The sequence below is a fragment of the Pimephales promelas genome, chromosome 4 (genome assembly GCF_988280905.1).
Source record: "Pimephales promelas chromosome 4, fPimPro1.hap1.1, whole genome shotgun sequence".
Lineage (NCBI taxonomy): Eukaryota > Metazoa > Chordata > Actinopteri > Cypriniformes > Leuciscidae > Pimephales > Pimephales promelas.
The window spans coordinates 28,598,707-28,614,112 of NC_142772.1; the positions used below are offsets into that span (position 1 = coordinate 28,598,707).

At 40.5% G+C, this 15,406-nt stretch overlaps 2 protein-coding genes across 3 annotated transcripts in view; one reads left to right on the forward strand and one right to left on the reverse strand.

Moving 5' to 3' along the window:
* Positions 1-68: 68 nt before the first annotated feature.
* The window catches only part of LOC120469648 (insulin receptor substrate 1-B), a 28,158-nt gene continuing 12,820 nt past the window's right edge, over positions 69-15,406 (forward strand). The window contains exons 1-3 of one of the 2 annotated variants that reach the window (XM_089130226.1): positions 69-574; positions 747-805; positions 10,791-13,970. In XM_089130226.1, the coding sequence (XP_088986352.1) occupies positions 11,000-13,970 (2,971 nt within the window). In that variant the 5' untranslated portion in view covers positions 69-574; positions 747-805; positions 10,791-10,999. Of the gene's footprint in view, positions 575-746; positions 806-8,123; positions 9,307-10,790; positions 13,971-15,406 lie in introns of those variants that run through there. The other variant, XM_039658758.2, reaches the window with a different exon arrangement.
* Positions 395-7,064, reverse strand: LOC120469649 (uncharacterized). Its single transcript, XM_039658759.2, has 3 exons — positions 6,087-7,064; positions 5,574-5,849; positions 395-5,407 (listed from the first exon to the last, which is right to left on the reverse strand). Exons 1-3 carry the CDS (start codon positions 6,637-6,639, stop codon positions 5,058-5,060), a joined length of 1,179 nt encoding a protein of 392 aa, XP_039514693.1. The 5' UTR covers positions 6,640-7,064; the 3' UTR covers positions 395-5,057.

The window sequence follows — 15,406 nt, forward strand, 5'->3', positions numbered from 1 at the left end:
GGCTAGCAAAATGCCTTTTATTTCTAAATTATGACAATTTTTGAAGTAAAAAAATACTAACATCATAATTGTACCCCAGAAAACATTATGAGAAAACAACGCAGTTCATGACCCCTTTAAATGTGGTCAGCATGTTAAAAAGAAACTTACAATAATTGACTTTCATGAATCTCACAAACAGTTCAAATATATATTTACATATTATGGAACATTATGGAATTTATTATGGACCCTCTTTTAATTTACAAATAGACAAAAGATTTCAAAGCACTAAAGACATGATTATCACGTCATAACCCTTAGTAAGTAACCACCGGACTTTCCGGAACTCATGGGTTGTTCCTGTAAACAAATCATTCATTTCTACACAGAACAACAGATCGACAACACAGCATTGATATTTACAGTGAGAATTTTTTATTTTTAAATCTCACTCAAACAGATCAGATGAAACAAAGAACCAGGAAATACTGTGTGAAAAATGCACATATAAACACAAATAAGGAAGAGCTGAGAAGTGCGAGACAAACAGTTATACGGTGGGTTGCAAGAAGAAAGACAACAATGGGAGCTGGTAATTGTTTTGTTTATTACTTTACCATTTAAAATGTATAACTGATTATAAACAAGTTTGTTTATAAATATATTTACAACCATCAAAAAAGACTTTTACTTTCACTTGTCCTGAGAAAAGAATGACGCAACATGCCAAACCGGAGCTTGTTAATCGTATAATTGTTCTGTAGGGAATTCACAGGTGTGCAATCAGACTGATGATCTTAGCCAGGAGGGAATCATTTTAAAGGTAAGAACACTTTTTTTTTTGTTAAAGACCTTTTGCTGTGATATTGCAGTCAGATATAAAGCAGTTTAAAAATGGCCGATCAAAAAGACTGTAAAGCCTCATGTACACTACACTATGCTGGCAGTGCGGCTGTTTAAGGCATTGGATTACACTGATCAAATTAGTCATTTTATCTTCTGTAGTCTGCAAAGGTGCTTTCTCCTCCCTCTCAAACACTAATGGATAACCAATCCGTCAACACTTCTGCATCTCAAAAATGCCCAGACCCAAATGGAAAAAACCCAGATCCCACAAACACAGTGAGCACTGCATATTAACTTTATTTAATTGTCCAAGCCCATCAGCCTCAAGAAGCTGCAAATGTTTATTAATAAGCACCCATATCTTCCATTTTTCCAGTTGCCAGTTTCTTTCTCTGCACTGAAACCTGCATGTATAAAAGGGTGTACCACAAGTGAACTGTGTCACTGGACTCAATGCCTGACCACTCAGCTCCTGTGTAGCTCCTGCCTCTACCCCTGCACTTCTGATGCCTGCACCAACGAGCTGTGCCCCCTTGTCTCCACACTGCTAAACTGTGAAGTGGTATCCGATCCAAAGAGTAACGTGCTTGGCTGTCCAATGTTCAGAGCCTGTCCCAAGTGTCACAATCTGATTATGCATGAAAAAGGATGCAAGTTTGTGAAATGCACATCATGCAAACACACGTTCTGTTTCATCTGCTTACAAGATGATTGTAGCAAGGATCCAGCACACTACTGGTCACTAACTTGCACAAAGCAGAGAGCAGAAAGACAGAGATTTTTTACACCACAATCCTGAACAGAGATTCATCGCAGGGTTGGAAACTTCTTTCTAAAAAGCAAATCCAAGATTTGGCAGTTGCTATACAGAAGTGAACAATAAATTCATTCATGTCACAAACTGATTCAGACTACAAAATAAATATAATATAGCATGTATTATTATCCCAGTGCTTTGAACTTATGTTTTGCCTTACTTCTGGCCTGGACTTTGGTTAGCAGGGATATCAACTCAAGTATGGAAATAATTACTTATTAAATGGCATATCCTAATCCTATTTAACACAACTTCAATAAAGTAGCACTGGTTAAAACGAGGAGACTTGTATCTGTAAAATATTGTTGTTAGTGAAACTGACAGAACATTATTTCTTACTAGGACTCTGAGCCACTCTACTTTTTTTATACCTAAAAGGCAATATTAGCAGTTGAAATGCAGCTCATGTTACAATATAAAATAAAATACATAAAATATTTATCAGAGGAAGTCTGAGCATTGGAACATATAAAGTTTATTGATTATTCAATAAACCTTGCTCATTTTCTTTGTCATCACTTCATCACCTACTTTCTGCAATTTCACTCCTCTGTTAACCTCAAGAATTTTAGTTAATACAGTTTTGGGGACCAGACAAAATATAGATTTGTTACCTGATTTTGGGTATCAGATAAGATTATTTGTTAACTGGTTTTGGGTATCAGGGAAAAAAAAAACTGCTGACAGTTTTGGATACCAAACAAAATGGATGTCTTTGACAGAATCTGTTAAAAGACTGTGTCCAATATTTCTGGAGTGAAGATTCAATCTAACTGTTCATATTAAAGACTTGCACAACAGAGTACTGCCCAGGGACAATTCACCTAAAAATAAAAATTCTGTGATTATTTACTCACTCTCATGTCATTTAAACAAATTAAATCTGTTCATCATATAAAGAGATCATATCTCTTCACAAGAATTGAATTAAACGGCTTGATTCATATGGATTCAATTTGACACCTTTATAACCTTTTTTAATCTTCTAAGCTTTTCACCGATAGGATTATTATTATTATTTTTTTTTTTGTCTGATACAAATTGAAAAACAACTATTGGCTGATTCTGATATTTATTACTTGCTTATTTGAACTTTTGTCATTAAAATTAGTGTTTTGATAATTTTAATTTAGCAGTTTAAAAATACATTCAACATGCAAACATAAATACAACAGAACAAAGATGCATATAAAATAAACAGTGCATTTCTAGTAGGTCTAACAGTAGTTTTAGGTACAGAAAAAATGTAATCAAATGTAAAATATATTCTTCATTGTTTAAATTAAATAGATCTTAATACTTATTAAAGTCGCAAACGTTATTTAGGCAAGAGTAGTGAGTGATTTGTTTGTCTTTTGTTGTTTGATTAACAATAAAACAAGCAGCAGGAACATTATACTAGTACACTGTCATTTTAATTCTCAAATGTTGATTTAAGATATGTTTACGACCATGTTTACAAGGATACTCGCCAAGATGGCCATTTTGATTTAATTTTGTGTGAATTAGAAGTGAAAAAACTAAATTCAGTATTTGCACATGGTCTAAAACTTTGGATGTGTGTGCACACAAAACTGAGTAGAAATGAGTTCTCTTTCGCATCTTCTTAAATGAATGTTTAAAGGGGGGTTGATTGCGATTTCACTTTTTTCATTTTAAATAGTGTGTAATGTTGCTGTTGGTGCATGAACAGTATCTGGAAAGTTGCAGCGCTGAAAGTTCGATCTAAACAGAAATATCCTCTTTTAAAAATCGGGAAGTTTAATGCCTAAAAAAACGACTCGATTGGGACTACAGCCGGGTTTTATACGCCACTAACCCATACATTTGCATCAACCCTCCCTCCAGAATATGCAAAAAAGGGCATGGCCATATTTCTGCGGCACGTCGAGTGTGTTGTGTTCACCCAGCTGTCAGATCTTCTGTGTTCGGGGGTTCCCTTATGTTTGATTATGTTCCTGAAAATGACGATCGTAATTTAGCTCTCTGTGCTGCGCATTTTACGAGAGACAGCTTCCAGAATCTCCACGAATTCAATGCCGTATTTAAGAAGAAACTGTTATTAAAACATGAAGCAGTTCCAACTTTAAAACCTGAGGCAGCAGTTGTTGGGCCACAACCTGTAAGTACGTTAAGACTTTATCATTTTAAATGTATTAGCATGTATAATTTCAGACATAGCCTTGTGTTTTATTTTTATCAAATGCCAGCGCTGGCTTTATAGCCACTAGGCTACTAACTTAGTTATGCTATTTTGTGTCTACGACAAACGCGTACAAACATTATGGACCTGATTTTTGTACAAGTACTAATGTTGTAAATGTATTTTTCATGTATATATATTTTATGCCGTTATTTTCGTTTTGATCAAGAACGTAAACCAATGCCAACGCTGTTTGTGTGTATAGTAGCCAGTCAGTTCGATGCTATTGTGTAAAACAAACGTGTATAAAGTTAAAAAAATATAGGCAAATTACCATTCAGAAACGTTTTGTAAGAGCCGTGTGTAGTGAGTTTCTGCTTGCCTCTCTTCATCACTGCTTTCTGGGTCTGATTCTGGCTTATACTGATACTGCAGTATCGACACCATTATTTAGATTTGACACGAACACATGCAACTTCGCCCGTAAAGGTATGGGTGCGAATTTTCCGGACAACGTGCACTACAGTTTAGCTTTAGCCAATCACAATATACCGGCCCAAACTAACCAATCTGAGCCCACTGCCTGTTTCTGAGGGAGTGGTTTCATATAGAATCAGAAAGTCAACCGCTTGTTCAAATGACAGCGTAGAAAGCAGCTGACGGTTAAGTTTATGAAAAAAAAGGCTTTTTAAAAAGAAAAACCACGAATACATGTTATATTGCACCCCAAACACAATCATGCAAAGAAAGAAGCAGTAAACCACCCATTTAAATTCGTAAGGCTTATAACCATGTGCAAAGGACAAACTTTCATGAAAATGCAGCACTGGCCTGATCGGGACAGTGACCGTTCTATCAACTCAACTGTCCCAAACGTTGTTCACGCTTGCCACGGACAGTCCTTATTGTTGAGTCCTGCTGCATTTTGTACAGATTTAATTTTGTTTTAGGAAGTATTTAATTATTTTGACCAGAGAAAAATGCTGGGTTATGCAACAGACATTAAACAACTCAGTGCATTCACACAGTTAACTAAAAAACCATTGGTTTGTTACATCAGCCTTATTCATGCTATAGCCAATAGTTTTAAATTTATAAAAATTTCGGCCGATATATCAGTGCATCTCTAGATCTGAAAATTAACCAAAGTCACCCCAACAAGTGTGAGTAAATGGTGACAGAATTTTAATTTTTAGGAGAACTATCCCTTTAATAACTTTGGACCCTCTATTGGATTCGTTCTCCAACACAAGACATAGAAAACTGTTGTCATGAACACTGATGAACCTTCAATCCGCCATCATTTCTAAACTTTTTTCCACACTGACCACAAACATAGGGTTTCTCTCCCGTATGAAGGCGGAAGTGGCGCTTGAGTGTCAATGCGTGACGGAAGCGTGCGCTGCATATAGAGCAAGTGTATGGCCTCTCTCCTGTATGGATCCTTTGATGAATCTTGAGATGGTGCTTACGGTTGAAGTCTCGCCCACATAGGCTACAATGATACGGGCTCCGGCCGGGGGGAAACGCATGGCACACAAGACTCTTATAATGGTTGTTGTGGAGCTTTGGGAAGTGGGTTTGTTGACCTGAGCTTGAGGACGACAGGAAATCTAGGTCTAGAGGCAGAGAAAAGGGAAAACCACATGTAAAAAATTTTGCAATATGGCATGTTACTGTGCTTAAATGGATCTGTCAGTTTATAATTGTATTCGGTGCAAATTAATATCACCCAATTAGCATGGCATATTATTTATATACATACAGTACAAAAGTACTACTAACCTAGGTGTTGGTTGGTGGACTGAAAGTGCATGTTTGATTGGCAGCTCTCTGTGTGCAATGGCTCAGGTCTCCAGTCTTCCAATAGTCGGGACTGAGCCAGAGAAAGGCTGTCTGAGTTGGGCTCCTCCACCACAGAGAGGGACACTGGGTTTGGTTCATCATAACTCTCATCTTTCTCCACTTTTACATCCACTTCAAGGGATGACCTCTCACTTGTAACTGTCCCACTACATGTCCGGTCAGTTTTGGTCATATTGTGTTGATCATTCTTGATGTCTGAAAAGGGAGTAACCCTCCTTAAGTTTCATAAAACCAGTCCAAACCATGCACAGTAGCAATAGATTGTAACTTTACATTGCAAAAAAAGGAAAGACTAATGAAGTCAAAATCGGCCAATAGTTTTAAAGGTGTGTTGGGCTATCATTAAGAGTCCAACATGACAGTCAGTGATTTTAACTGATGAAAAACTTTAACATGCGCATTAGTTTTTAAACATCAAATAGCTAAACTTACCATTTGTGTCATCTAATCTATAGTGAGTTGATTCCTGAAGTGTATCCGAGTTTAAAGTCTGAGCGCACGCACCTCCGTTTTGGTTCCCACAGATTGATCCTCGCTGGAATATATTAGATCCACATACCTCATAATCATCTTCAGAGTTCACAATGGGCTCGGTTTGTTGTCCTACGCTAAGGGTATTTAACTGCCGACCCCCACGATGAATCTTGCCGCAGCTGATTGGAGGGTTTGTCACCAACTGTTTGGTACTACCGATGGGAAAATCCTCGCGTCTCTGTGGCTGTTGATCTAGGCGACCACACACCGTAGAAAGTTGCGTTTCAGCTGTTTGCAGCCTAAACTTGAGCGCACTATTGTCCCGAAGAGCCTCTTGAATCTTGCCCTGCACATCTCTCAGCGCTCTGTCAAGCAGTCTGGTGATCTCCGCAACGGCGATCTCTACCGCAACACCGAGCGCGTTTTGAAGGGTCGCAGTCAGTTCATCTTGAAACGAGAACGATACCTCAGCGATCACTGCGGGGTTTGCAGGACCACCGTTTACCTCCATTCCCTTTCTCGTTTAAAATAACTTTTCGGCAATATTGCAATATCTTAAGGGTAGACGAAAAGCACCGCTCTACGTATAACCCTTTAGAGGCGAACGTCAATTAGCTGGCCAACCAAATTATTCCCTTCGTTGGGTGAATATCATGGGGTGAATATAAAACAACTGGCCATTTGTACTTAGTTTTAAACGAGCTCATTTTAAGTCTTAAAAAAACAAACCAACAAAATACATAAAAAAACACATAATTCACTGTCGTCGACCCTGGTAAAATGTCAAATATTGAAGAATTGAACAAAACTCCGGAATAAGACACAGTTGTCCTTGTGGTTTTTTAAATGTTTTCTTTTTTCTTGTGCTCGAATTTACCCTTACATTTTTAAGACACGGATCATAGCAATATACTAAAAAAAAAAAAAAAAAAAAAAACAGGGACATGATCCTATTTGACGACTGTATACCTTTTCACAAAGTCATGTGAAGGGTGGAGCGAATTTACATGCGTGAAACTGACATACAAAATTAACATGTTCACAAGGTCAGAAATCCGGGGATTAAATATATTTAAAAAGAATGTTATTAATTTTCACTAATAGCTATATAGGTTGACCGCATTTTTATAGCCTATAAGAACACGAAAAATGCATTTAGGTGATTATTGAAAGCTAGTTTTTAAATACAAAGTTGTTTGTATTTATAGTTTATGGACATTAAATCATTATAATCATAATCAATAACCGATGGACCGGAGTCCACTAATAAAATTAAGTATGCAGAGAAACTTATCCTAAAAGAACGAAGTTCCTTGGTGTTCCACGAAAGATATCAGGGAAAAACGAAAGATATCAGGAAAAAGCTACTATTACAATTTATAAGCCCATTTATGGTAATCCGGAAGCTGAGCGCGCCATTCTTGAATTTGGAACATTTTCGTGGGTTTGGAGATTTATCGCATCTGTCAACAACGGCGTAAACCACAGAGCGTCCTAAAAGTAATACAGGACAGAGGAAAGATAAAGAGACCAGAAAGCATCAGGACCAACAAAGTAACAATATGAGAATGGACTCTAAAGATTTTTTCGCAGAAGGTGAGCGCTTGAGTGGCTTGATAAGCGCATGCCGAATGCTTTGTGATTAAAGATGGGGTGGTAGTAGATTTTAGATGACAGTTACCATTCAACAGCACTTTGTAAAATGAAAAAAAAAAATGTAGGCCTATTCAAATAATGTAGCGATTGAACGTTTTCTTCTGTGGATTTTTCGCACTATTTATCTCATGTTTTGTTTCCGGCACATGAGGAAATTATTTGACATTAGCCTACATATATTCATTTGGTTTACTTTCACGTTAACGTGTTGGTTAAAAAAAAATCTTGAGATCTCATTTTATTACCGTTTAAGAAGTCCCTGAAATATATCGTTTTTGGCTGAAATATGAACTGTTTCATATTCCTGTTGTAAATATAACATTTATATGCAATTCAGCAAACTGCAGAAAGAAATTTTGCATTAGCATGAATATCTTGTCTTGATACGGGTGAAAACTGTCAAATGAGATTCGCCTTATTGCAGTGACACAAAAACATTGCAAAAGGCAGCCAACAGGTGTCGCAAACGCCTCACCATGAATGATGCACTAGCGCAAGAGACTTGCCAATGACAGTGGAGAGGGGGATTCCGCATTTAATAATTAAAAAATGCAATACTACGTGAAAATTGGAATCATGTGTATATTTTCCTTTTAAATATTAAAAAAATAATTCCGACATGCATTCCCTCTAAATTCTCATATCCAGACTGGCAGTTAAAAGACACCCTTAATTAATAGAAAATCTGGCACAAGAAATATGTTCATTAAACCTTGAGGATGTTTGTATCTTTTAACGAATCCATAGCAGACTGAATGCTGAAATCAGTGCAGTCTCAGTTCTGATCTGTGTACACCGTGTAGCCTACATGTACTGGCATACGGGTTTACCAGTCTCATAGACGTGCAAGCAGAGGGTGGCATCCGAGGTAGGGCTGTACAGTAAACAATTTTGGTACGCTTGCAATGATGATACATAGCATAACCGCATGCTAGTGCAGACGTCGCATGCCGCATGTGCACGCCTGTCAGTGGAGCCTGGGTGCACACAACCATACGTGCTGGACCAGGAGGAAAACAATCTCAAGCGCGTATTTGGGCTCTCCTCGAGGGCTCATGATTGCGTGATGAGAGAAAAGAGGACTGCTGCTATCATGAACGAATGTAAAACATACCACAGATTTTAGGCAGGCATTGGTGGATAAAAACACCCCAAGCAACTCGCCCAGCAATGGAGAACCAGGTGGCGATGGAGCAGCAGAGCTACGAGGACGTGCGGAAAAGCGGTTATCTCCGCAAGCAGAAATCTATGCACCGGCGCTTTTTCGTTCTCCGGGCTGCGTCGGAGCAGGGCCCGGCCAGACTAGAATATTATGAAAACGAAAAGAAATTCCGAAGCAAATCACCAGTCCCAAAGAAGGCAGTGAACCTAGACTCTTGCTTCAACATCAACAAACGGGCAGATTCTAAGAATAAGCACATGATAGTGCTGTATACCCGCGGGGAGAGCTTTGCCATCGCCGCGGACACTGAGGAGGTCCAAAACGAATGGTACCAGGCCATGCTGGATCTACAGTGTAAATGTAAGTAAGAATGTTGGCATTGTGTTGTACCCTTGAGTCGAATTCGTGAATGACCTGTCTTTCGCATATGCTGCTGCAGCATCATGCCTTGGCGGTTGTAGTTTCTTAAACTGCCCATCAACTTGCGTGTTGATGATGGGAGCCCCCTTGGCTTCAGAGGATCTATATTTGCAAAGCCGTTTGGATTCAAAATGCACGTTCTACCCCACCCGTCTGTTTATTGTAGGCTACCCACCACACCTGGAAATGTGGACGCTAAAGCGGTATTAAAATGGCTAGATTGAATATGGTGCATATAGAACCACACAATGCATGCATGAATAAACAAATTAATAATTTGATTTTGATTTAAATTTTTAGAGAAAATCAAGATGTTGCTACTCGAATGCTCTTATTACTAGACACAACTACCGTAGCCTACTATAGCGCGTAGTGCGAGAGTGGTGCAGCGCTGCTGCAGCGCTCAGGAGTCAGGACTGTTTTTGTTTTTCTACACATTTGTGCATGTTGTACGTGTAACCTACATTTCTGTCATAGCGATTCTGCCGGGGAGGGGAGCCGCGGCAGCCGTGCATGCGTGATTATTGGCATACGGGTCTCCTCTTGCCCTATCCCTCGTGTTTTGGTAGAATATGAACCCGCCACTAAATGAACCGATCACCGAGTTGAACAGCAGGCCAGGCCATCCGTGTGATGATATGGAGACATTCGTTGCCGAGCAAGCGATTCTATAAGCCTTCCTCGGTTTAATTTGCATCCGTAAAGGCTATAATGGCTTCACTTGACTGTAGTGTTTGTATCCAGCAACTGCACGGAGATTTCTCTATTTTTTTTATTATTTTTTTTTACAAGATCGCCTCGAAATCGGCAACATATATTGGTCAGATAAAGTTTTATACACTAATTAAGCCAAATCAATACACTAATATATGTATTATATTATGCAACCGTTTATATTATATATCATATTATATATTATATAAAAATTTGTGGTTTGATGGGCGCAGTGCTTTCTCGTTCTTAACCATTTTCTTAACTAAAAGCTAAATTTTTCATCTACTCCACAACTTAAATCTTATTAAATAATTTAGAGAAATAAAAAAAGTTTACCCCCCCCCCCCCCCCCCACACACACACACACACACAGAGAATTAGTAGAAATGAAACTAAATAATTTGTGAATTACATAAAATATTGTTTTAAGTAGATAACTTTGGGTTAGAGGAGCACTATAATGAAAATATAGTGAAGTATAGTATTTTTCACAACTTTAATTTTTAAGCAGAATTTTTTTTCCACTAATACAGTTCTACTCCAAACTTTAATGATGTGACTAACAAGTGACTTTTTTATTTATATTAGTTTGGCTTGATAACAAAAAACTTCCTTTGTCTTCCTATGTGGGGATTTACAATTTATTTAAATATATGCATGTTTATTACATTTTTATTTTGTGTTTCTATCTTTTTATTTTGTATCTGTAGGTAAGACTCCTGATGAGTGTGGCAGTGGAGGAGACTGTGAATTGCCTTCCCCTGGTCCTGCCTTTAAGGAGGTCTGGCAAGTTAAAGTCTGGCCAAAAGGTTTGGGCCAGGCCAGGAATCTAGTTGGAATCTACAGACTTTGCTTAACAGACAAAACAGTCAACTTTGTCAAACTCAACTCTGATGTTGCAGCTGTGGTCCTCCAGCTGATGAATGTTCGACGCTGTGGCCACTCAGAGAACTTCTTTTTCATTGAAGTGGGTCGTTCTGCCATGACAGGCCCTGGAGAATTCTGGATGCAAGTAGAGGATTCAGTGGTGGCACAGAACATGCATGAGACCCTTCTTGAGGCCATGAAGGCTCTGAGTGAAGAGTTTCGTCAAAGAAGCAAATCCCAAACTGTTGGTGTGAGCTGTGGAGGAGGAACTGCCTCTAACCCTATCAGTGTACCTTCTAGACGACACCACCCAAATCTACCACCTTCCCAGGTTGGTTTTTCCAGACGTGCTAGAACGGAAACTCCTGGAGTCTCGAACACCAACACGTCTCCAACTCCACGGCACGGATTCTCTAGGTCACGGACAGCCAGCATTGGGGCCCGTACAGAGGATGGAGGGGGCAGAGCAACAGCGCTCAGCACAAGTCCGAGCCTCAACGGTTCATCCTGTTCAACTACCCCGACCCTGAGGCCTAAACCCACACGAGCACCCACCCCAGCGAAGATCACCCTCAGCCTAGCACGATACACCCCAAACCCTGCACCTTCCCCAGCTCCCAGCCTCTCATCCAGTTCTGGTCATGGGTCAGAATGTGGTTTAGGTGGAGCTGCCTTTGGAACAGTGCCCATTTGCACTTATGCTCGAATTCCTCAGAGAGTGTCCATGTCAGGATCACCCAGTGATTATGGTTCCTCAGATGAGTATGGCTCCAGCCCCGCAGAGCACTCCCTGCTTGCCTCAGGGCTCCCTGGTGCCCTTGTTGAAGGTAGAGCTAGTTATATCCTGATGGGTCACAGAGAAGGGTCTCACAAACGTGTTCATGGACGCAGGGTTCTTCGTCGTTCATCTAGTCGCGAGTGTGAGGGTGACCGCCGGCTGCTCAGCAAGCGTGCTTCCTTACCCCCCACCTCTACCCAGGAGCGTTTGGTCCCACACCGCAGGGAGGAGGAAGAAGAGGATGAAGAAGACTATGCAGTGATGTCACGCAGTGCAAGTAGAGAGTCTTTCATTTCACGCCGAGGCTCAGGGGGTTCAGCTACAACATCATTGGTGCAGGAAAATTCAGCAGACAAAGGTGTCAGTACTAAAGGGGGGCCTGAAGACTCCTCAATTGAGAGTGGCTACATGTCCATGTTGCCAGGTGTTACAGCTCCTCCTGCTTCATTGTCACTATCAGTTTCTGGTTCAGATGTAGTGCCAAAGGGTGGAGATGAATACATGGCTATGACTCCCAATAGTAGTGTCACACCCCCTCAGCAAATCCGCCTACCCATTAATGAGGGCTACATGATGATGTCTCCAAACAGTAGCTGTTCACCAGACTTGCATGGCCTCAGTGGATGCATTTGGGGCAGCAGGGGCAGCATGGAGAGTCGGGCGGGCAGCGACTACATGAACATGTCACCTATTAGTGCCAGGTCAGCTTGCAGTACTCCTCCATCACACCCAGAGCAGCAACCACAGCAGCCAAAGATGGTCTATTCTTATTTTTCGCTGCCACGTTCATATAAACACACTGCCCTCTCAACCCGTTTTGAAAATGATCTGGATAGGGTTTGTGTGGGTAGAGGTGAAGCTGGGGGAAAGGTTGGTTACCATTGTGGAGGGGACACACCTGTGGGCTCAGGTGGGGGTGGACAACTCTCTCTGTCCTCATCCTCTTTCTCCTCTAGTTCAGCTAGCAGTGAAAGCCTTGAAGACAGGTCGTTGTCTCTGTCTGTTGGTGGAGTGGGAAGAGCAGCCAGACTGACCACAGGACACAGGGTAGGGGGAGCTCACCCCAAAGTTTCAGCCCAACACAATCACCAGCAGAAATGTGGGCCAGGGTTTCAGAAACAGGGTCATTTACAGCCAAGAAAGGACAAGTTGTCCAACTTTTTTGTGGATATGTCCAAAGCCAATACGTTGCCGAGAGTCAGGGAGACTTTGCTCCCAACTGCATCCTTGAGCCCTGGAGAGTATGTGAGCATTATTTATCAGAGTGAGCGAAGAGGACATAGCAAGGGGAGGACTACAGCTGAGCCAGGGAACTCCATGGCACAAAGACAACAAAGAGCCTTTCACCGACCACAGCCATGTCAAGGTGGATCTGCCAACCTTCCCCGGAGCTTCTCAGCACCCCTCTCCACCTCTATCTCTTTATCCTCTGAATATGTGAACATGGACTTGGGTAACTCGCCTTCTCTCACTCCTCTCTCTTCTTTTAAACCTGCTCCAAAGGTCAGAGAGGAGATCAACAGAGCTTCTTATGTAAAACAAGAAGTGGAAATGGGACTCAGGAAGAGCAGCATTTCAAGCTTGACATCTACAGATGTCACTGCTGCACCTTTTAAAGACTATACTGAGATGAAATTTGGATTGGATGGAGATAAAACATCCATGTCCCCTAAACCTGGCCAAACACCTCTACCATCCTCCATGGAGCAGGAGCATAACACGAATTATCCTTCACCCAAAGCTTTTTCAAATGTGGATCAGGGTGCCCATCTAGTGAGGGTGGAATCAACAGCAAGAAGGCGGCATCGCTCTGAGACATTCATAGCACCTCCAACTCTCAACCACTCCCCCTCTGCTTCCCCTTCTCCTTTTCCTGAAGCACCACATTGTGGTCCACCACGACAGCAAGGATTAGAGAACAACCTTTGGTCTAATAATCAGCCACCCTCTCCACAGTGTGCCAGCCCTGGAGTGGCAACTCTTCCTGCTGCTCAGGCATCTTCCTTAAACCTAGAGCAAGGCCTGAACTACATTGATTTAGACTTAGTCAGTAAGGAGAATCAAACCAGTGTGGATGGACCTTCTGGCCCTCACTCATTTTTCTCTCCTGTAGTTGGAGGGTTGACTGGGGGATTTGGTGGAGCTGGAGGAAACACCACCTCCAGCATCAACACATATGCCAGCATTGATTTCATCAAATCAGATGAATTGAGAGTTCATCAGAGCAGCAGGAAGGACAGCAAAGGTAAAATCACTGTACACTACTAAACTTTATTTGCTCCATTACTGTAGCCCAATTCAAAACTGTCAGTGGTCTTCTCACAGAACATAATTAGTGGTATTTTTTTTAAATATTATCTCCTTATTAGAATAATACTGATCTTAAAGTAACAATATATTATCAACATATGAATCTAACATTCCTTCAAGACTCATGTAATCATTTTTTATTTGTTGTTCAGTTGATTTGTGTTAAAATGACAAAATGTTTTCTTACTGATGCTCACAGTGATGGTAATCAGCTTTTCAAGGGTTATTTTGAGGCCTCCTCTCTTTTAATATGGAACAATAGTAAAATTTGTTAAGAGGACAAGTTCTGCTCACTGCCTGTTTCCATTTGTGAAGTGGAGGTGGAGTATAAGAATAATCTGACAGCTTTTGTGTTGTATTAACCACAGATCATTGAAGTTGTTGGTTTTGATTGTGTGTTTGTTACAGTTTATGAATGCATGATAAGGCCAGTGTGAGTGAGTACAGACATATGCGTGTGTGCCTGTAATGTGTGTGGATTGAGAATATAGCATATTTGTGGCTTATCTAAGTGTTTATAAGGGATACCTCTGCGCAGCTCTGTATCCGCATATATATTTAACTCACTGTGATTGTAGATAATTATGGCTATTTAACTTCAGTCTAGCTGAAAATGTTCCTGAATGTGGTTCTGCTTTTACTCATCTCTCTCCTCTTCTCTCTTTCTCTTTCTCCTTTTTTTCCCTAAGTCTTTCATCTTGACCTTCTATCTCTCTCTTGGTAACATATAGACTCTCTGCAAGAATGTGGTCTTAACTTCTAACCTTTATTAAATGTTTTTGCTCTAAATTTTGACTAAGGACATGATTTTCATATGTAATTCACTTCATGCTCTGTGACATGCCATTGACCACAGAACTGGTGCATAGCTGTCTTAAAACGACTATCCAGACGAGTGGCTTCTTTTGATTTTATGATAGGCTTCAGGTTAGGGTTATCCAGTGGTTCTCAGCCCCGCACTTTCTCATCCTTGTCTGCATAAAGTTGAATGTTCACCCAAAATGTCTTAATTAAGCTGCTGTATGCAAAGTTTTGCTTTTAAATAATCATTGCTGATTGTGCAGAAAGACAACTGTATTGATTTTCTCAAAACGTTTAAAAACTATGGGCCCTATTATACACCGGGCGGCTGGCGCAATACAAATGTTTTTTTGCTAGTTTCAGCCCGGCACATTTGATAGTTTTCACATCCCGCTCCACGTTGTTTAAATAGCAAATGCATTTGTGGCCATTTGTTCATTGGGCGTGTTGGTCTGAAAACGAGGTGTGTTCAGGCGCATTGTTGCGTTGCTATTTTGAGGCAACTGAAATAATAAAAGTCAAAAAGTCAATGGCGCAATATTTTTTTGTTATTTAAAGAGCGTGTTAGTA